At 42.1% G+C, this 23,131-nt stretch overlaps 1 protein-coding gene and 1 long non-coding RNA gene across 21 annotated transcripts in view; both read right to left on the bottom strand.

Moving 5' to 3' along the window:
- The window catches only part of LOC119472753, a 14,155-nt gene extending 172 nt beyond the window's left edge, over positions 1-13,983 (bottom strand). Inside the window, exons 1-2 of the long non-coding RNA XR_005201941.1 lie at positions 12,177-13,983; positions 3,622-3,781 (exon numbers count right to left, since the gene is read on the bottom strand). This is a non-coding gene — a long non-coding RNA (uncharacterized LOC119472753). The remainder of the gene's footprint in view (positions 1-3,621; positions 3,782-12,176) is intronic.
- Positions 13,984-18,061: 4,078 nt separating this feature from the next.
- The window catches only part of SYNE1 (spectrin repeat containing nuclear envelope protein 1), a 529,474-nt gene continuing 524,404 nt past the window's right edge, over positions 18,062-23,131 (bottom strand). For 18 of the 20 annotated variants that reach the window (XM_017537464.2, XM_037742153.1, XM_037742143.1 and 15 more), the window contains one exon: positions 18,062-19,047. In XM_017537464.2, coding sequence (XP_017392953.1) covers positions 18,807-19,047 — 241 coding nt within the window. In that variant the 3' untranslated portion in view covers positions 18,062-18,806. The remainder of the gene's footprint in view (positions 19,048-23,131) is intronic. The other 2 variants (XM_017537517.1, XM_037742144.1) reach the window with 2 other exon arrangements.

The raw sequence follows: 23,131 nt of genomic DNA, 5'->3' as shown, positions 1-23,131 counted from the left end.
AAAAAAAAAAAGAAAAAAAAAAGTTTTTATGTGCACTTAAATTTGGGGACAATTTTATGTATCTGTGTCAAGAATAAGTTTAAGAACATAATTCTTTTGTTGCTGTTCGTTTAAGAAGCACCTTAGTTTGTTTAAGAAGCACCTTATATAGTATAATATATATTTTTTTGAAATTACATTGCTTGTTTATCAGACAATTGAATGTAGTAATTCTGTTCTGGATTTAATTTGACTGGGTTAACATGCAAAAGCCAAGGAAAAATATTTAGTTTTTTTGTATACTTTTCAAGCTACCTTGTCATGTATACAGTCACTGATGCCTAAAGCCTGGTGATTATTCATTTAAATGAAGGTCACATTTCATATCAACTTTTGTATCCACAGTAGACAAAATAGCACTAATCCATATGCCTATTGTTGGATATTGAATGACAGACAATCTTAATGTAGCAAAGATTATGCCTGAAAAGGAAAATTATTCAGGGCAGCTAATTTTGCTTTTACCAAAATATCAGTAGTAATATTTTTGGACAGTAGCTAATGGGTCAGTGGGTTCTTTTTAATGTTTATACTTAGATTTTCTTTTAAAAAAATTAAAATAAAACAAAAAAAATTTCTAGGACTAGATGATGTATACCAGCTAAAGCCAAACAATTATACAGTGGAAGGTTTTACATTATTCATTTAATGTGTTTGTATTCATGTTAAGATACTACTATGTTTGAAATGGGCAGAGAACATCAGATGATTGAAATGTTAGCCCAGGGGTCTCCAGCAACTTTGGAAATCTCTTTGTATTCTTACTTGAAGTGCCACTAATGGACAGCAGATATTTTCCAGCTGATGTTGGTATTGGGTGTAGGAATAGGATAGAAAACTCTTGCCTCTGCTTTCCCCCGCTCTGAGGCAAGTTTAAATTTAAAAGATGTGATTTATCTGGGGGCTCAGGGTATGGTGGGGAAGTGGATTCAGGAATTTGGGGAATGGCAAATACAATAAGAAGAATATTGAAAGTATTTGGAGGCAAATTAATTCTGGCACCTGGGTGTGTACCAGGGTTCAGTAGTCCACTTCTGCCCTGGACACCACAAATAAACTAGCTCCATTTACAGCCATTTCTAAAATGGCAGTTTCAGTTCTAGAGAAGAAAGAACATCAGCAGTGAAGTCCAAGGAATAGCTAGTGGTCTGTGTTTCTTTTAGCCACTGCCTAGCTTGCTGTAATGATTCTGTAATGCCATCAATGCAGCAATTATGAGAGGCTAGGTCATCCAAAGAGAAGACTCTATCAATGTAGGTTGCAAAATCTAACCCCTAAAGGAAGTGCAGTCTTTGATTTGACTTCCCTAATAACCTTACAGTTATGTTGAACCATGCCATATTCCATGCCTTTTGGGGACTGAACAAATAAGGGACTTACTGATAATTTACTTTTGATCACATTAAGGTGGTCTCATCTTGAAATCTTATACGTTGAGATGGCCGTTGATTTAGGCCATTGGCTTAGAGTACTCCCTCCCCTGCATGACACTGATTACAAATCCTTTCCTATTCATACTTTCCAATGATGAGAGGGACTGTGGGTACTGGGAATGATCAGTAACACCATAGTCATGTCTAATATTCACAGGCAGATCTGCTTGGGGAAGCTAGTTGTGTGAAAGGCAAATAGAGTCATACAGTAACTCAAAAGGCAACCATCATTCTCTTTGGTGCAGGTCTTGGGAGGGTGATCTAGATGACTCTGCACCATTGCCAGGTTAATCCCCTGAAAACTTACTCTCAACTGGAGCAAATGAACTGTGGTCCCAAATATCCATCTTTTCAGTAGCGTTATTATGCTCTGTTTCTAACTGCATTTCCTTTCCAATTGAATTAAAGTGTGTTCTCGTTTTTAGTCATTTAAAATTGTTTTCTAAGTAATTGCTGCCTCTATTATGGCACTTCAATTTTGCACTGTCTTTTGAGATTCAAGAAAAATTTCTATTCTTTTTTTTGCATCCAATTGTGCCTGAACTTTTAAAATATGTAAATGCTGCCATGTTCCAAACCCCATCGTCAGTGTGTGTGTTTAGAGTTGTGCAACCTAGAAATAACATATTGTCCCATGAGCAGGTGCCTGAGACACAGACCCCTTTGCATTCACAAAGAGGTCATTGGTTATAGAGACTTGAATTAATAAGTGACATTATGCCGGTTTATGTTCTCTCACAGGTAATAAACAATGCTTTTGTGCACTACATACTCTTCAGTGTAGAGCTCTTGTTTTATGGGAAAAGGCTCAAATGCCAAATTGTGTTTGATGGATTAATATGCCCTTTTGCTGATGCATACTATTACTGACGTGACTCTCAGTTTTGTCGCAGCTTTGCTTTGTTTAATGAAACACACTTGTAAACCTCTTTTGCACTTTGAAAAAGAATCCAGCGGGATGCTCGAGCACCTGTAAACAATTTTCTCAATCTATTTGATGTTCAAATAAAGAATTAAACTAGAGACAAGTTTGTTTTTTGTAAGCTTCACTTCTTGCTAGCAGTTCACCACTGATCACCTAAAATCAAGCTGGTTAAAGGATCAGAGCACACAGTGAGTCTGAATGCTAAGGCCCCTCCTCACCTCACTCCCTCTGCCCAACACTCTCAAGTGTATCAGGAAGTGCGTGGACACCATGGTCAGGCAGATCTGGCCTCAACTCTTGGCTTCACCACTTACCTTACAAGGTTTATGATCATTGGCAATTGATTTTTCAGAGTTTCAGCTACCTTATCAACAATATGATGATAAACAATAACACCTAATTCACGGGATGGTGGTGAGGACTAAGTGAGGTGCTCATTAAACATAGTTGCTGTTTTCTAGTGCCTTCCCTTTGAGGAAGAAGAAGGACGCTTGGGAGTGGTTATTTATGAATGAATGAGTGAATGGATGAATGGGTAATCTGAAACTATAAAATTAAGCTTAAAAACTTCTCCCTCAGGAACATGACACACTGGGGCCTGTTGGGGGGTTGGGGAGCTAAGGGAGGGATAGCAGGGGGTGGGGGATTTGGGGAGGGATAACATTAGGAGAAATACTTAATGTAGATGACTGGGTGATGGATGCAGCAAACCACCATGGCATGTGTATAACTATGTGACAAACCTGCATGTTCTGCACATGTACCCCAGAGCTTAAAGTATAATAATGAAAAATAAAATAAAATAAAATAAAAATAGAAACCTCTCCCTCATTCTGAAGGTAAACCACAAATAATTGGTCCACCACCACGCCAGGTTTCCATTTCAGGGCTCCCTTCCTCTTTTAGAGCGGCCTGTGTGCTTCCTTTACCCATTTCCTCTGATGTCACTGATGAATTGGGAGGGCGTGGGAATAGGACTTACTGAGAGGCAACATAGTATACACAAGGCTCTGCAGCTAGATTACTCTTTGAATCCTCACTCTACCATTTTCTTTCTTTTTTATTTTTTTGGCATCACCTTGGCAAGTTAATTCCCTGGGCCTCAGTTTCTTCACTTGTAAAGAGAGATAACAGTGCACCTGCCTGGAAGGGTTCTTATGAAGACCACATGGTTCGCTCATGGACAGTATGGAAGGAACGTGGCTAACTCTGCTTTCCCCTTACCAGAGTCTTCCAAAAATGCATGTTGGCCTCATCTCTTTATTAGGATGGGTTGAGGGTTTTCACATTGAGTCTCTTGGATTCGAGGAAGCTAATTCATTTTCTTCTGCAAGCATTCCCGTGGCAAGTTCTTCAATCCTTCTTTTCAATGGTTTCCTCGTTCCTAAAATAGAAACAAGAATAGCATTTACCCCCACAGGAGTACTGTGAAGATTCCAAGAGGTGGACACACAAAGTGCCCAGGATAGTACTGCGCGTAGTCAGCGTTCAATCCATGGTAGCTATTTTTAGTGCAATTATTGTTGCCCTGCCTGAGCATCTACATTTAGTAGAATGATGGATATGTTTAGGTTTGCATTTTCCATGTTATTATCATTTTGCCTCCTGTCTTTTTTCTTCCTCTGTTTTTCTTACTGCCTTTCGTTGTTTTAGTGACATTGTGGTACAATAAGAAATGTATATTTGGACTCTGGCCCAAGTTTCTGAGACAACTTCTAAAACTCTTGTAGACAGGTGTGCTAGGAGGCTCTTTTGTTCTAATATTTGGTCTTTGACCCTGGTTTCTAACACAGAGCTCCCAAATCCCTTGGAATTTCCTGGGCAATAGAAACTTCTTTTGTTCTAATGAGGCAGCTCCTGGTGGGCTCCGGATAACCTCAGGATGGGGAATCAGCCATTGAATGAAAGGGTCGGAACTTTCAGCTCTACCCTTTGACTTTTGGAGAGGCTCTGGAGAGGGGATGATGGCTGAATAGATTATCAATGGCCATTGGTGGAAATAATTATGTCTATGTAATGAAGCCTCCATAAAAAACCCAGGAGGACAGTGTTCAGAGAGCTTCTGGATTGGTGAATGCTTGGGGTTGTCTGGAAGATGGAGTGCCTGGAGAGGACACAGAAGCTCCTCGCACCTTCCCGCATGCTCTCTCCACCTCTTCATTTGTCCATCTGTATCTTTTTCGTTATCTTTGATAATAAACTGGTAAATGTAAGTAGGCTCTCCTGTGACTGCAGTAACAAAACTGTCAGTCTTTCTACCTGCCTTATTCTGGTGCTGACCACACGGCGGGAAGGTAAGTGTGGGGGCAGCCCCAGGCAAGAATGCCACCAATCTGCACTGTACTTACCCAAATTTCAGCATTTTTCCAATATAAACATTTCTCAGATTGTTAGACATCTCTGGTCAACTCGCAGAGTGCTGAAATGGTTGTTTCTGTCAATTTTCTTCAAACTTATTGTTTCTTTTGGAGTGAGGATTTGCCAGTACTCTCACTCAGCCATAGCTAGGGGTCTCACCTCTCCACATACCTTGTCCCTCCTTTATTTCCCTTGTCAGAGCACCAAGGAGCAGACTTGTTGACATGTGCCGTGTGTTATTTCTGGTGATCAGCAAGGTTTGGAGAGAATACTTAGCAATCTATTGAGATTTCAAATGTACCCATTGCAGTGTCTCAGTGTAGGGATGCCTGAGTGGGGCCTGATTACATGCTGGGTAAAGATCACATTCTCCAGTGTTGGATAGCCTTAAGCCTTTGGGGACATTTAAACTCAGAATTACCATGGTTAGATTTGCTTCTCTAAAGACATAGAATGTATGCTGTATTAGTCCATTCTCACACTGCTAAAAATAAATACCTGAGACTGGGCAATTTATAAAGAAAAGAGGCTTAACTGGCTCACGGTTCTGCAGGCTGTACAGGAAGGATGGCAGCATCTGCACGGCTTCTGGGGAGGCCTCAGGAAACTTTCAATCATGGTGGAAGGTGAAGGGGAAGCAGGTACTTCTTACTTGGCCGGGAGCAGAAGGCAGAGAGAGGTGGGGAGGCACTACACGCTTTTCAATAACCAGATCTCACGGTAACTCACTCATTCACTATCACAAGGATAGCACCTGAGGGGATGGTGCTAACCCATTCAGGAGAACTCCACCACCAGGATCCGGTCACCTCCCACCTCCAGCTAGGGATTACAATTTGACCTGAGAGTTGATGAGGACGCAGACTCAAACTACATCAGATACCTTGAAGAAATAAATTTTCATCGTTTTCATTATTTGGACTATGCACATTAAGAAGCTAGTTTTAAGTTCACGTTCATGGTGACTTACAATGACAATATTTGTAAATAACACCAGAAGAGCGGAGCTGAGACCATAGAAAAGATATTCATTCAAGACAGAGATACACTTTCTAACACAACTGCCTATAGATAATTTGGGGCGCCTGTTGAAGACAAGGGTGGGGAGAATTTTCTGCAACGGAAGGCACCTCTGCATGGATTTACACCATGAAGCTACAATGTTATTGAAAAGCCTCCCTCAGCAGATGGAATGAGCTTTGATTTTTCTTTCTGCTCTGAGACAGCATACACACACACGTTCATATGCACAAAAGCTAGGTACCAGTTTTACATCACTTTTTTCAGGTAATCCTCAAAGCTACCGTGTAAGGATAAATTATTATATTTTACAGATGAGGAAACTGAAGCCTAAGACAGTTAAGTAACTTTCAAAGGTCAGAAATCTTGTGAATGGCAGACATGAAATTAGTCTTACTGACTTTAAACATGAGTGGTACTTCTTAGACCAGGGTTGAGTTTCCTAGGAATTACTGAGAGTTACTGAGTACATATAACATTTTACTCAAGGAATAGAGTGAATGTTAGTTTGCATGTAATGCCTATCAGTGGTAGACTGGATAAAGAAAATGTGCCATATATGCATCATGGAATACTATGCAGCCATAAAAATGAATGAGATCATGTTTTCTGCAGGAACATGGATGGAGCTGGAAGCCACTATCCTTAGTAAACTAAGGCAGAAACAGAAAATCAAATACTGCCTGTTCTCACTTATAAGTGGGAGATAAATGATGAGAACACAGGGATACATGGAGGGAAATAACACACACTGGGGCCTATTGGGGGGTGGAGGGTGGAAGGAGGGAGACAAACAGGAAAAATAACCAGTGGGTACTAGGCTTAATAGCTGCGTGATAAAATAATCTGCATACAAACCCGCATGACACACATTTACCTATATAACAAACCTGCACATGTACTCCTGAACCGAAAATAAAAGTTTGAAAAAAATCACATTTAAACATGCTTTCACATTTTCTGAGGAGAAGGAAAAACTCATATGAACTTTTAATGCAAAAGGGTTTATTTCATCAAAGAAATATGGCCCCTCGGAAAGCTATGCCACTAACGTCCTGGGTCTTTCTGGTGGGTGGCTGTTGGGTAGAGGAGCTTGAGGAGCACTTCTGCCGTCTTCCTCGGGCCTAGTGGTGCCAGTGCTCTTGGTTTCTGAGGTCATACCAGGCCCTTTTCCCGCCTCTGCTTCCTGCCGAGGAGTGATTTTCCTCTGTACCGTGGCACCAGGAGGAGGTCTATTTCTAGTCGATGACCTGAGACCTTGAAGCCCACAGCGGTGGCATCCTCACCAGCAGCAGGGCCTGTTTCAGTCTCTGACAGTCTCCAGGCCAGGCTCACCCTCCCGCTGTTCCTGGGCCATGAGATGGTCTCCCACAAGACCATCTCATGGCCCAGGAAGTTACCACAGCCCACAGTGAAGGCACTTGGCATCTATGTAAAGCTGACAAACTAGGAACTGTTATCCTCACTACATGAACGTGGAAAAAGATAAAACTAGAGAAAGGAAGCCTTTGGGCAAACATTTGAAAAAGTGATTTCAAAAGTGGGTGGGCTGACCTCAGTGGCCAGGCCAGGCTGGGTGCCCAGGACACACTCCAAAGTGGCAGACGCTAGACCCTTTGCCAAGAGCCAGTCACCCCAAGGGTTGCAGGACAGGCAGCTCTGGGAGCGACTTCCTAGACTCGGCACACATTTAGACCTTTCTGCAGTCCTGTAATCTGCCATCAGCTGCCTTGTCATTGAGAAGTCAGTAATTTTGGGAAAGGCCAGTGAAAGATTTGTGAGCTGGTTAACATGTTCACAAGCCGATTAAATTCTCAAGTTTACCCTGACTCAATGGAGTTTAAGCTGTAAAGATTCCTATTTCCAGATTTCCAACCAGAAAGAAAATGTTTCAATATCCAGGGCCCCAGACCACAGGCTGGAGGGGAGGAGAGAAGGGTGGAGAGAGGGTGCAGGCAGCAGCAGGAACCATGTCCTTGTCTCGGTCCCTCAAGGATGCCAGGTACAGACCAGTTTTGGGGCTCAACCCCAGTGAGGGAAGTATTTCCTTCAAATTGGAGGGAAGGGCTGACGGTGCCAAAATTGGAGCTGCCAGATGGTTCTCTAAGAACAGATTACAAACTAGAGTAAACACTCCATCAATTCATCTTTGAATTTATTACTAAATGTTTTTAAACACCATTTAACAATCCCTATAATCTAATCCATTCCCGAATGCTAAAGAAACGTGTATAAAGAAAAACACTAAGTGGGTTTATAAAAAGACTGGAGGTTTGGATGGAAAAGCTTAATTACTTGGCAACGTTGGTACCCACAGGTGTTTGCCCAGCATCACAGGAACCTGGGTCCAGGCAGCAGAAAGACCTGAACCCAAAAAGAACAGAACGCAAGGCGGCTCCAGGCTTCTTTCTATGGAAAAGGCACCTAAGCTTTGATCTAGGTTTAAAAAACAACGGAAAGGTAATGTGAGAGAGCTTGAAACGATACGGAGATTTTTTCATCTATTTTCTGTGATTGCTTAGAAGCAGAAGGAATGCCATTTCAAATTTCCTGTATCTCACTTCCAGTCACGTGTCCCCAACTAGTGAGTTCCTCCTTTCCCCAGCTCCTCTGCGACACTGGAGATTCAAGATCTCAGCAGCTACCAGGGCTATTTAAGCCTTTGGAGTACTACAAAGGCCACCAAAGGAAGAAAGCGTTTTACGATGCTCCCAAGATCCCATCAAGCCAATCAAAAGGATTCAAAACCATGAATAAGCAAGCTTTATTACCAGCCAAACTATGTCACCATCCTGGTGCCACATTTCCCATTGCCACCAAGCTCTGGGAAGCCACATGTGCACTCTCCTTGCCCGAGGAATCTACCCAGCCCCAGAAAGCACCTTTGCAGAGGGGCCAGCTACGGGCATTCCTGATGTCAGCACCAGCAGCTGAGGGCAGAGCCAGGCCTCCTGACCTGGCAGGCACCCCAACCAGGAAACCAACAAGGGAATCTGGAAGCAGCCAAGGGATTTACAGAAACTTCTGAGTCCACTGCAAAAGAACACGCCATTTCCATGCCAAAGACAAACGCGAAGACCCTGTTCCCAAGACCCCCCAACAGAATCCAAGAAAAAACAAAAAGGAAAATCAAAATGAAAGAATTCCACATGGATATCATGAATGTGTTTTCAGGGAAGAACCCCAAATGGCAATCAGATCGAGGTGGGGCGAGTTGATCAAGTGCTGAGCTGACCCAGAGCGGATGTCCATTCTGAGAAATGTTTCAGGAGAAAGAAGCAAAAAAGGCGGGGGCGGGGGGAGGGGAGCGCTGCCTGTCCAGCCCACCACCAGTGCTGTGTGTCTTGCGCGCTCTACCACAGGTCAGCAAACTTCTTCTGTACAGGGCCAAAGAGTATTAGGCATTTTTTGTTTGCCTCTCTTTGCTTCACAATTCTTTGAAAATATAAAACCCATTTATAAGCTCAAGGGCTTATAAAAACAGGCAGGCAGGGACTGTAGTTCACTGACCTTTGTCAGCCACCATTAAGCCACAGGTCCCCTCCTGGTGAAGGGAGTAAGAGTCCCCAAAGATGATCCTCTGGGGCAGGGAGAGGTTGGGGAGGCACAGCTGGAAGGCCTGGGAAACGCATTCACCTGGGAGGGACTGTTTCCATTCCCACTGGCTGAGTCCTCAGCTACTGTTGAGAGTCCAAGACCCCCAACAGAATCCAAAAAAAAACCAACCGAAAAGGGAAAATCAAAATGAAAGAAAAAATTCCACATGGATGTCATGAACATGTTTTCAGGGAAGAACCCCAAATGGCAGTCAGATCAAGGTGCGGTGAGTTGATCAAGTGCTGAGCTGACCCAGAGGGGATGTCCATTCCGAGAACTGTTTCAGGAGGAAGAAGAGGTCTGCCCCACAACATTGTGCTGGGAAGTAAGAACCGTGCTGTATGCTGATACATTTGTGAAGAGGGAAGAGCTCATGTTATGTGTGTGTGTGTTTTTAGCCACAATTAATTTTAAGAGATTTTTTTCCTCCTAAAAAAGGTTAAAAACAAGTATGGGAAGATCTGGTAAATAATTCCCAGTAACGATTTCCAAAACCAACTAGAGGAAAGAGTAAAATAGTGAAACTGCCCCTCAGTACGTGCCTTGTGCTACTTCAACACATCCTATACGTTAATGTGTTCACCTCATAACAACCCCAGGCAGGAGGTACTATTATGATCTCATTTTACAGGGGAAGAAACTGAGGAATAGAAAGTTTAAGTAAGTTGCTCAAGTTATACAGCTAGGAAGTGTCTGGGCTAGGAACTGAGCCAAGGTATTTTTGGCTCCAGAGTCTATGTTATGGAAAGAGCCTGTCTAAGATTTGGATGGAAGGGACTTCATACCTGTCCACATCATTAGCTCCCCTATTAGTTTTGCCGCTGTGATTAGCAAATGTCATAGGGAAGGCGGGGGAGGGGAGGAACTGAGCCTCATCCCCAAGCCAGGCTTTGGTGGGGAGAATCCTGTGCGAAGCTGTTGAACAGGAACATATTTCGAGGGAGAAGGAAAGCAGGTTGACTCTCTGGCGGCTGCATCAGGAAAGAAAGGTACAACTAGAGAAGCTGCCTATGACTTTCAAGTCACTGTCCCTCCCAGCCCTATCATTTCTGGTGACCAGGCTGTGTCTCAAGAACCAATTTCACCTGTGAGCAAAGTGACTTCTGGAGATAGGTGGTAGTTTAGGAAGTTGGGGGTTTTTGTGAACAAATAGGTCTTATTTGGGCATCTCTCCCAGGAAAGCTCATCTCCCAGGATTCACACATCTCCCAGTCAGGAAACCTCCTTACCTCAAAGCTCTTATGCCATGAAACCAACCATACATTCAAGATAAACAACTAGGGCAGAATCATCCATTAGAATTTGGCCACTTTGAATAAATGACCTGTTAACTTTATTTGGGGTATACCTAGAAAATTTTAATTAAAAAGCAAGTCAAATGTTGTTTCCTCATATAAGAGCTGAAGTACTTTTCTTTTGTCTTTTAAAATTATCACTACTCTAATAGCCTTATATTTCATATAAGTCTCTCCAAACTTTTTTTTTTTTTTTTTTGAGACGGAGTTTCATTCTTGTTGCCCAGGCTGGAGTGCAATGGCTCGATCTCAGCTCACCACAACCTCCACCTCCCAGGTTCAAGCAATTCTCCTGCCTCAGCCTTCTGAGTAGCTGGGATTACAGGCATGCCCCACCACACCTGGCTAATTTTGTAATTTGAGTAGAGACGGGGTTTCTCCATGTTAGTCAGGCTGGTCTCAAACTCCTGACCTCAGGTGATTCGAACGCCTTAGCCTCCCAAAGTGCTGGGATTACAGGTGTGAACTACCATGCCTGGCAAACTTTTACCTTGCCTTAGGCAATTACTATATACACATGAGTTTTTCCCCACAAAATGGAATCATATTATTCTATAGCTTTTTTTAATGTAACAATATGTAGTGGGTATTTTCCCTAATCAATACATACAGATTGATTTCATTTTATAAAAATAGTTGCATCATACTAAATACTAGGTATGTGCTATAATTAATTCAACAATCCTCCTGCTTATAAAAATCTAGGTTGCTGAAAAATTATAACAACAGGAGGCCCCTCTGTCTTCTTCCTGATTGGTTTTGGGACACTTATCTACTCATTTGGAGAATGACAAAGTAGTTCCTTACTTCATACTAATGACAAAAATGATTCCAGATAGATCATAGACCTAGTAGAAGAAAATGCAAGCAAACTTTTGTATAATCTTAAAAAAAGGCCTTCTTAATGTAGACTAACCAGAATCCACCAAGGAAAAAGAACCTGCCATGCTTGATGACACAAAATTTAAAACTTTCTGCGTGACTAAAGGAACTGTATGAAGTCAGGACACATAATCATTGAAAATAATATACAAATGTAAAAGAAAAACAGAGGCTGAAACAGACTTCACAGAAGAGGCAATACAAATGGAACAATTATATAAACTAGCCATGGAAATGCGAATTTTAAAAACAATGTTTTTACTGTTGCTCTCAATTGGGCAATATTTTTAGAAAACTGATAACATCTAGTCCAGGCTTTCCCAACTGCCTGCACCTGGGAATTGCCTGGGGAGCTTCCAGCTTACCAGCTACCAATTTAATTGGTTTGGGGTATGGCCTGGGGTTCTACATTTTTAAAAGTTCCCTGAGAGAGTCTAACGTGCAGAGTTTGAACATTAATAATTTGGGAATAAGTCCCGAAATTTGGAAACCACTACTGTGGCTTAAATTAAAGGAGGATATGAGGAAAAGGAGGTTTTCATCACCAGTGTGGGTGGGGGTGAAAATCATCACAACTTTTTTAGAAAGCAAACTGGCAGAATTTATTAAAAGTTAGAATGCACATACCTTTTGATCCAGTAATTCCACTTTGAACAATACATCTTGGAGGAATAAAAGCAGCACTATCAAAAGATACACATGCATATACATGTAAGAGTGTCCACTGCAGCCCTGATTCATAACAAACCCCTGGAAGAAAACAGCAGTTGAAAAAGTGATACTGAGATCTCCAATGCAGTGAGGATGATGGCATAGGAACCAGTATGTCTGTGGGACATCGTTAAGTGAAAAATTCAAGTTGCAGAATAAAAAGAATAGATCCGATTTTTAAAAATGTATACGTTATTTGAATAAGAAAGTCAGAAGGCATAGGAAGATATAATAAAAGTGTGAGATGATGTAGAGAGAGATCAGTAACTTTAGTTTTCTTGGAAAAACAAGAGAATCTTTTGTAATGAAAATAATGGATTTTTTTTAAAAACAATTAGCCTTTAAAATAGACAATACACAGGGAGAAAGAAATGAGGCTTGTCCTAAGAGGTATTAAAGCTTATAATGAAGTAATAAATGTACTATACTGTTATATTATTAGTTATAATACATATATATTTGTATTATTTATATCTTTTGTTTTTACATTATACAAATATATACATCATTATAATAAATTATACTACGTACTGCTGTAAATAAAACAGCAATGGCCACGTAGAGCTAACCATTGACTAGAGTTCAGAATAAAAATCCAGACTGATATGGAAACCAGTTATTTGGTGAAGCTGATATAGTATGAGTTAGTGGAGGAGGATGGGGAAACTTGCTGTTACTGCTTGCCATCGTGACCAACTGGAGAGAATTAAAGGACCCAAAGATGGAGAAGTCCAGTGCAGGTGGTAGCCTGGAAGCCCAGCCCTAGGGCTGAATGTGGTGCATCCTTACCAGGTTTCCAGATAATATTGATTCTTTGAGCCACAGGTAAGCCAAACCCGCTTTAAAAGCCATGGCCAATTCCATCTCTATGGTGTTCAGTCAACCTGCAAATCCCACAAGGAGGTGTGGGGCAAGGGGTGGACATGGGCTGTGCTGGGTTCCTGCCAATAAATGGGGTTTGGGGTTAGCTGCCTGAAATTGCTGCCGATGTTGGCAGCTGCTTGGCAGCTTTGCTTTCTGAGCCCAACAACAGCTTCAAGAATGTGTCCAGCAGGATTTAGGCCTGAGCCGGGAACACACATCTGTGAGGCCCTGATGTGAATATTAAGCAGGGAGATGGGGATTTCTTCTCGATCTCCTGTGGCATCAAATTCGGTCATCTGTGGCACTGCTTACACAGGACCTTCTTCTCCTGACATAATTGTGGTTTTCAAATTCAGTTATGTTCCCACTCTTGTATTAGGTAACAGGTTAAACAAATTCATGAGCCTGATTTATTTTTCTGTGACCTTCCTATTTTAGCTAGATTATATCCAAGTCCCAACCGGTTTCCTCAGCTCCCCAGATGAAATGTTCTCACTGTTCAGCTTGTGTTACAGCACATCACCCCACTTCTCATTAATCATTCCCACTGTCCAGCCCCCTTAGCTTCCTTTGGCTGCTTGGCAGAGGTTACAGGAAGTTCTCCTGATTTGCCTTGTTTGTAAACTTACTCATCTGAGTGAGGGCCCTCTCCCAAATTTAGGCCTCTCCATGATAGCCTCTAATGGATTCCTGGTGCATATTTTAAAACTTCAAGGGAGAGGTTAGTGAGAAGCTTGGAATTGACGAATAAAAGTTCTTCCTGGCCAGGCACGGTGGCTCACACCTGTAATCCTGGCACTTTGGGAGGCCAAGGCGGGTGGATCATCTGAGATCAGGAGTTTGAGACCAGCCTGGCCAACATGGCAACACCCTGTCTTTACTAAAAATACAAAAATTATCTGGGTGTGGTGGCGGGAGCCTGTAATTTCAGCCACTTGGGAGGCTGAGGCAGGAGAACTGCTGGAACCCAGGAGGTGGAGGTTGCAGTGAGCTGAGATCATGCCATTGCACTCCAGCCCGGGTCGACAACAGGGAGACTCCATCTCAAAAAAAAAAAAAAAAAAAAAAAAAAAAAATTCCTACCTTTTCAGTTTCATTATCTTTGGGTTACTTCAGATATGACAATCAGCCACAATTACTCCAGTGTACTATTAAATCTAAAATTGAGATGACCACACTCAGTAAAATACCTCTCATTGCCTGCATTAACTTCTCAGTGTTACACCTAAGTGGAAAATTGCCTCCGTGCTTGTAAACCCCTTCTCCTGTCTCCATTTCCACAGATGGATATTCACACTCTTCAAAAACACATCCCACTGTAATATAAACTGAGTGACCTAGAAGCTAAAAGCAGAGGACATTTGCTCAAGAAAATAGAGATCTAACAACTTTAATCTCCCTTCCTTCCCCTAAATTAGATATTGTTTCTATTGAATTGCCTTCTAGTGTTCTCATTTGATGTATTCATCCTATCTCAGGATGTAACCAGTGCTGGGAAATACGAATTCTTCTCTATGTCAAAGGCCCAGTGGTGACTGCTTTTAATGAGGCATTAAACAAGAACCAACCCAAATCCCTATCGATGATAGACTGGATAAAAAAAAAAATGTGGCACATATGCACCATGGAATACTATGCAGCCATAAAAAAGAAGGAGTTCTTGTCCTTTGCAGGGATATGGATGAAGCTGGAAATCCTGAGCAAACTAACACAGGAACAGAAAGCCAAACACCACATGTTCTCACTAGCAAGTGGGAGTTGAACAATGATAACATATGGACAGAGGGAGGGGAACATCACACACTGGGGCTTCTCAGGGGTGTTGGGGACAAGGCAAGGGAAAGCATTAGGACAAATACCTACTGCATGTGGGGCTTAAAACCTAGATAGATGATGGGTTGATAGGTGCAGCAAACCACCAGGGCATATGTATGCCTATGTAACAAACCTGCAAGTTCAGCACATGTATCCCAGAACTTAAAGTAAAATAAAAAATAAAAATAAAACAAACAAACAAAGGAACAAAAAAGTCACAAGAACTTCTGAGGTACTCCCCGAGAGGACTTCCCAAGGGAACTTGGAGCAGTTCCTGCCATATAGTGGGCATTCAATGAACTACTTGAGAGATTAGTGGCTGCTGTTCTCCCCAAGCACTTCCGGATTTACTTGGTACGCACCCAGGATATTTTATTTTCTGCACAATCCCCTATGGTTGGTTGGCAATGGTACTGGTGAATTGGTTGCACCGAACCAGGAATCCATCCACTGGGCTGCTTTCAGGCAGGCCAGACCAGCCCTCGGAGGCCCGACTTTTCTGGCCACAATCAATCAGCTTTCATAAATCGTCTCTCTCCACTATTTTTTGCTTTATGATCTCTTATGTGGCTTGTCAATTAAGATTTGTAGCTATAATTTCTTAAGAGTTGGCCCCAGGGTGTAGGTTATTAATCAGTCTACCCCAACCTGCATTTTTTATAGTGAATTTCAGGCCTCAGCATGCTGAATTTCCCATCTGGGCCTTCTGAAGACTTCTCACTTCCTACAAAAACAAGGGAAGCTATTGTGGGTCCATGTTCCAGTAGGGACATTCCTGCTCCTCAGCCATCATTTCCCAAAAACCCTTTCATTTCTCCCGGGATTTCTTATGAAGTGACTACTTTTAGTTTCTAATCCCTTATTTTTCTATTTTAGTTTTATTGGACTCTTTGTTCACTTTTCTAACATTTCCCATTTGCTTGTGCAAATCTCCTTACCATCGTGTTATTATTAACCCTTCCCTTACCATTCTTTGTGGTCAGTGGATGGTCTCTTTATGCCCTCCTCACCCAGCACTCACTTGGGACATCATGCCCTCTCTCCAGGCCACAGCAGGGCTCCCGACACTCCTCACTGCAGCCATCAGTGTCCTTTTACCTCCTTACTCTTCTTTAAGCCATCCCCCATCCCTTCCATGAAGACTTCTCTCTCTGTCCATGAAGCCTTCTCTCTCTGTTGCCAGAGCAGCCACTGGTTGAGGGTGAGGATGCTCATGGCCCCATCCCCCTGTCTCTCCATCATCTGTGTCTGGTGTGGCCCTTGCTAAACTGGCCAGTCGGTCATGCATGGAAGAGCCATGGCCTCATGGTTCAATGTTTGCACTCACTGGGGCTCCCTACTTCTTTTTCGTTCCAAGGTTCTGTTGTTTAAGTCTTCAAAAAATATAATGGAAATGGACATTCCACACCCTTTTGGAGGTTTCACAGGGTTTTTAGAAAGGCACAAATGGTATTGTACTCTAAGATTTTTCTTAATTGAAACCAAATGTTTTTCTCGGCAACATTAACCAGTTGATTCTTCAGTGATGGGAGATGCCAAGGAAGTCAGTTGATGATGATGTGGAGAAGAAATGCCTCTGAAATCTCTTTGCACTTCCTTTTCCATGATGACACTCTCATTGTGTGGGATTTCCATAGCCCTTGAAGGGCTAAATTGCTCGTGGGAGGACTTCTCCTTCCAGGTATTCGGAGGAGTGACAGGGAAGTGAGGGAGGAGTGACAGGGAAGTGAGGGAAGAGTGAGGCCTGAAGAGTAAGTACCCCATCTCAGATGAGGGTGCAGGGCACCCTTCAACTCCAGTGGCCACCACTGCTCACAGCCCCTCCAGAAGCAGGAAGATGGGACACTTTAAGCACAAGGTGGTCTTCTCTATAAAATAACAATGGGGTGGGGGAATTCCATCGTGTTCCTTGTGGGAGATTACATGGACCCTAAGATAGGAATAACCTGACGGCAAGAAGCAGAGTAGTAGAGAGAAGTCTTAAATACAGTGTGAAAGTGATCAGGAAGTTTTTCAAGAAGGAGGTGGCTTGTGAGCAGAGTCCGGTGAGGCAGGCAAGGAGGAATGAAGTTAAGGGAGTATAGGGGCAGTGCTTTTCAGCATTTAGCAGGAATAAAGTCACCTCAGGCATCTGTTTAAAAAATGCAGGCTGCCAGGCCCTATCCCAGAGATTGAATTAGGAGGTCTGAAGCAAGCCCAGGATTTGGAAACTTTAGTAAGCCCCTGGAACCCTAGCCGAGATGGACTCAGACTACCTGCATTTTGGAAGCCATAGAAGGCAGTTTCAGGCAAGGTGAAGGACCTCAGTTTGGTTTAAATACTCAACTTAGAGCGGGATTTGTAGACTTAAATACCTCTGGGGGCTAGGGTGATACCGGCCTTGAGAGAAGTTGGAGGTTTACAAGTACAAATAGGAGATACTCTCTCTCTCTCCCAATTCTGAAAGGGACAGCGGCCAACAAGCTCTGGCAATTACTGCCATGCAGGAATATGTGCTCCAGACTAGGGTCCCAGAGCTGTCTATGGGAAGAGAAGCCAGAGACTTGAGTTTTCAATGCCCCAGAAATTACTAAATGATAGATTAAAATGCCATGAGCATCAAATAATTCCATGAGGGCCACTATAGTAGGCAAGTTCAGAAGGGCAAAATAAAAATCTCATTGCATTTGAAAATGAAAATTGTATTTTATCTGGTAGACAATGAACAACAGAAGGCTTTGCAGCAAAGAAGGGATCTGAACAGAAGCATGCTTTAAGAAGATTTCTGTGGCTGTCGTCTGCTTGCAATGGAATGGAGAAGGGAACTCAGGCAGCAGCTCCTAAGAAGCCCCTCCAAATGTACAAATGTGTAAAAGGAATGGAGAGGAGAGGATGAAAGGTTTCCAGAAGCAAGAATTCAGGAGATCTGATGGACTATGGAAGGAAGAGAGAAGAAGGAATCACCTAGGGTCTTCTATGTCTAAATTCATACTGCCTCTTGCCATCCTTTTCCTTTAATGGATACTTATATTCCAGCTTCATTCATTGCACAAAATATAATCACATGGGTTGCATTCTGATCAGTGCCTGCTTAATAATGATACTTAGGAGTTATTTATTTAGGAAAAAAAGCACAGACCAAATATTTTATAATATCTATAATAAATGCAAAGAAATCAATACAAATAAAACTTGGCTTTAGCAAACTGTACATTCATAAATATCTTTGTTTTTACTATAACATTCAACTTTTTTCACATAAAGCCTTCCATGATCTTATTTATTACATCTAGTTTTTCTTTATACCTCTAAAAAAAGTGCCTTTTAGATTTACAGCTTGTGCTTCTAAAGCAAAGGTTAAAACATCATGCCCCAAAGAAAAACAAGGTAAAAAGGAATCTGCCGTATAAGCTCTTAAAAATTGTATGTTACAAGGTTCTAAAATCTCTTCAGCACTGGTCGGTTGGGAGATTGTACGACACTGACATGGAGCTTGGGAGGGTTGTTTATCTGATGGTTAGAGCAGCACCACGGGAACGCTGCCCAGATGGTCTACTGAAGTCCTTGGCTATGCATAGAAAGAGCCAAGGGCTGAGAATTCACGAGTCCAGGGACCTCTGGAGGTCCTTACTCACTCTCTTTAGTGCTAAGGTTCAGAGTCTCAAACCAGATTTCTTCCAAAGCTTCTTGTCATCTGTTTGCTCTCCTGTCACTGTTTATCCTCCACCTCCGAAGCCATGATTTCACACGTGTGATCTGGAGGAGAGCTAAAGCTGCTACACCAAGGGCTTTTGGCAAGATCGAGGTCCTCTTGTTGATAGTTTGGGATTGCTTATGACTCGATCCTCCTTATGCTGCCAGTACTTCTGCAGATGGCATCTGCTTAGTTCAGAGTGGGGGAGGGCCATTCGTGTATCTGAGCATGGGGTGGAATGACCGGGCAAAGTTGTTAGAGAGGGCACAGCTGTAGTCTTCCTCTGACATGGGTACAAGGCAGGCAAGCCCGATGAGGAGCAGCAGGAGAAGCTGAAGGGGAAGAGCTGCTCGGAGGACTCTGAACAGGAAGGAGCGGCCCGACCGAGCTGGCCCAGGCTCAGAAAGGGAGGAATCGGAGCCACCTTTTGTGGACCTGAGAGAAGAATGGACATAAATAACTCAGATAACTCCAGTGTTGGATGGACGTTGCTTTTTGCCTCTGCACCTTCCTGGAAGCTAAAAGGGCATGCCAAGCACACCCAGCCTGGCAATCAGCTGCCAGCCTTCCACAGTTTGCCCAGGTCACCCCCCACCACCAAATGAAGTTGTTGGAAACTGCACTGGCGAGAAATAAACATTTAGTCAGTCAACTAAACATAAGTAATTGGGTTCAAATTCTACTCCTTTTATTCCTTAATTTGGTAAAAAAAATTTCCATCAACAAAAATAATTGCTCTATACACATTCTACCAGCATAAATTAAGTAGATCTGAAATATTTAAAATGTAGCTATTTGATGCAGTACCTTTGTGTTTTAGGAATATCAGGAACATTGTTAAACAAAATTAGTCACTTTCAGAATCATACCAAGTATCCCATCTAGCCATCCTGGATATGCCAAAATCCATGCAGCAAAAATAAAAACAGTCCTAGTCATTTTGCATAGACCCACAAAAGCTTCATTAATCATAGAGCATACCCTGGTTTCATCTTGCACTGAATCAGCATCAGGCCCTGACATTAGCGAGTTCTAAAGCAGTACAAACAGGGAACAGCAGTGGAGTTTGTCTACAGAACTCTGGTGTTGTATGACGTCGATGCTAGCTGATCCTACCACTAACGTCGTGCCTTTGGCAAATGGACTCCATTTTCTAAGGAGGATGGATTGTCATCCTGGAGCCCCCTCTACACTCAAAGAGACAAGCTTTTCTATTTCACTTTTGTCTTCCTTTTAAATAGTGACTTAGAGATTGGGCACAGGCTTCAGAATTCCTAAGAAAGACTGTCTGGAAAACAGAGTCTGGAAGTAGATTTTGATTTGGGTGCTACTGTTTTCTTTTTGTGAACAGCCATTAACCTTTTTTGGCTACTAGTAGAAACGATGAAGAAAGGAGTGTTGTTTGCAACAGGCATTTTGTGTATACTCACACCCATACAACAATGAATGAGCACAAATAATAGATACAGCCAAAAGAGACATTCCCTCACACCTAGCATAAATTTCCTAAGGGTTTTAACATCACTAAGGGTAAGAACATTGAATGTGAGGCTGCTGGAATAATATGAGCATGTGAACGCTGTATTGGTAACTGTGGGTTTGGCCCAGAAAAAAGCACTATGTTTGCAGCTCCCCTATTGGTTGCTAATTTTGAAGACAGATTACCCTTTTATCAGTGGGGTATGAGGAGTGACACTAGATAAATGTTAAAATAAAAAACAGAATCCACTTAAGATGTAACAGAGGGATTATTCAAAACTCCTTTATTAAACCATCAAAGAAAAATGGGAGAGGGCTGGGCGCAGTGGCTCACGCCTGTAATCCCAGCACTTTGGGAGGTTGAGGTCAGCGGATCACTTGAGGCCAGGAGTTCGGGCCAGCCTCGAACACGGTGAAACCCTGTCACTACTAAAAGTACGAAAATTAGCTGGGCATGGTGGTGTGTGCCTGTAGTCCCAGTTACTTGGGAGGCTGAGGCAGGGGAATCGCTTGAACTGGTAGGCAGAGGATGCAGTGAGCTGGGATCTGAGCATCACTGCACGCCAGCCTGGGTGACAGAGCAAGACTATCTCAAAAAAAAAAAAAAAAAAAAGGGAAAAAAAAAAAAAAAAAAAAAAAAAAGGGAGACAAACAGATTGGTTCTGCAAAAACCCCAAGCAGCCCGCACCATGCAGTGTTTCTATTACAATTCTTGTGGTGTAAGGAAAAATCAAGTCACTGGCTTAAATTGAAAGCATGTTCTTTTCTGAAGTCCACAACTAATGGCAGTGTAATGTAACCTTGAACAATTCACTTCATTTCTATGTGCCAACCTCTTCATTAACCTCTTCAAATTAGAATAGATGGTCTTCCAACTTTTAAGTTCCCTGTTTTATGTTTTATGTCTTCTACTGATTTGTCAGTGTAAATAATCTCCCAGGAAGCCGTAAGAGCTCAATCACCATCTAGTGGTCAATCTGATTAACTGCCCTTGTGCTAAGACCAATGAGTTATTCCTAATGAGCTGTAAAAAAAAAAAAAAAAAAAAAAAAAAAAAAAGCATTTTTTGTTAAAATATAGTAGGACATAAAAGAAATATGTTATCTACCTTATTAATGGAAAAGGAAAAAGAAACTTCTTGAGTTTAGGGGGCATCCAATTCATCTTTTAATTTTGTAGGTAAGTAGCTAATGACAGTTCATGTTTACTCTTCTAACTGCTAGGCAGCACTCTGAGCATTTATGTTGGGTTCTGTCATTTAATCCTCACCACAGTCCTCTGTGGTGTGTACTTATTAACTTCATTTTATAGATGATGTGAAAGGAAGCTCAGAGAAGTGAAATAACTGGCTCAAGCTTACACAGCCAGCGTGTGGCAGAAGATTTCAACCCTGTGATTTTTACTAACAGAACTTGGGACTCTCTAGACAGGGTGAATGACTCGCTCCAAATCCCACAATTAAAGAAAGAGGCCTAGCAGGAACTCAAGGTTCCCAAATCGCTGCCCGCCACACTCTCCGTTGTGAAATGTTTTGTTGGTTGGTGATATGAATAACGGTAATTCAGGTCGTATTCATGTCACAGGCATCTCACATGCAGAAGCAAAGAAGAGAATCCTCAGTTTGCATTCTAAAATATCTGGAAACAAGCAGTTTCCTCATGTCTAAAATGAATGCCTCTAGTTGTAAGGCCTCACAGTATCCTGCAGATCATCAAATCCGTGTATGGACGTGAGGACGTTTTGTTTTGAGGCAGTTATATAATCATGGGCAAGTAAATTAGTCTCTCTGGCCTTCAGTTTTCTCATTTGCAATGATGAGGGGTGCATTAATGTCCTAAACTGTTTTGGCTCTGACAGTTTATGACTCAATGGTTTGTCTTAAAGTATCTTAAGAAGGATAGGATAGCTACCCACAAACTGGGGATCAAATTTTCTTCAAAATATGCTTCCCTTGACTTTAAAATATGCCCTGGCAACCAGCCCTCAACACCTGCAGCTAGATGAGATAACAGAGAGACAGAAGAGAGCTCCACCTTTTCTATTCATTAAATAGCTAATTACCACTAGGAGACATTGAAGGACTTTGGTGATGGGAAGGTTTACATATATAATGGATAATGCAATCGGACAGAGCTGAATAGCTCCTCTTTGTCAACTGTTAGCTTCTTTGTGCAATCAGGTCAAAGATCAGGATCAAAACAAGGGCTGCACATTGACTAGCTCACTCCTGCAAAAAATGAAAAGGGTCCGCATTTGCAGACTGTGGGCTCCTATGTTGAAGTCTGTTGAAGGACATGGCATATTTAACAGGATCAGAACATTCTTTACGAAAATTTAATTTGTGTATGACCTCTAATGTTGAAGAATGCCAACCTAGGAAGAAGTCATGGGCTGAGATGGGGACAGAGAGAACACACAGAACTCAGTGACTGTCTATGCAGCTGGCTGCCCTTGAAAATGTTGTAACTATCCACTGGGAAAAATGCCTGCCTGCTTGGGGTAATTACCAGATTCCAACATGCCCAAAGTGGCCTCTTCTTCAGGGGTAACTTGTTCTAGCGATTTTAGTACCAAGAGGCTAATGGTCCCTAGGGTAAAGGTTACTGTTAGTATTTATCTACTGTCCTAAAAATCACCTAAGTGTCAAGAGTCTTGGGAAATTTGATATGGGAAAGAATAAAGGCAATTTGTTGACTAGTCACTGGTCATTTGCCTCTGGCTTTATAATATACATGGATGCCAGTTTAGATCGTGTTTTTATAGGAAAAATTAAATGTGTGAATTTACTTAAGGTAACTCATCAATACAGAGATATCAGATAGCTCTGTCCAGAAAAAGAAAATGCTTATTCTCTGCAAGTACATTTTTATTTATTTTTCTCACTTCCCTCACTCCTTCAAATTTCCAGGTAAATAGTTGCCCAGGAGTTGTTTCATCTCTATCCCAAAATACCTAGACAACTGTGGGAGAAGGAGAATGGCAGGGACGGAGTAGTAACTAAAAACACACCCTTCAAAAGAAAGTGTACTGGACACACAAA

This window comes from Cebus imitator, unplaced genomic scaffold (genome assembly GCF_001604975.1).
Source record: "Cebus imitator isolate Cc_AM_T3 unplaced genomic scaffold, Cebus_imitator-1.0 Scaffold6, whole genome shotgun sequence".
Taxonomy (NCBI): domain Eukaryota; kingdom Metazoa; phylum Chordata; class Mammalia; order Primates; family Cebidae; genus Cebus; species Cebus imitator.
Note: the sequence above shows the minus strand (reverse complement) of the source record. Positions and strands in the feature narration are given on the sequence as shown.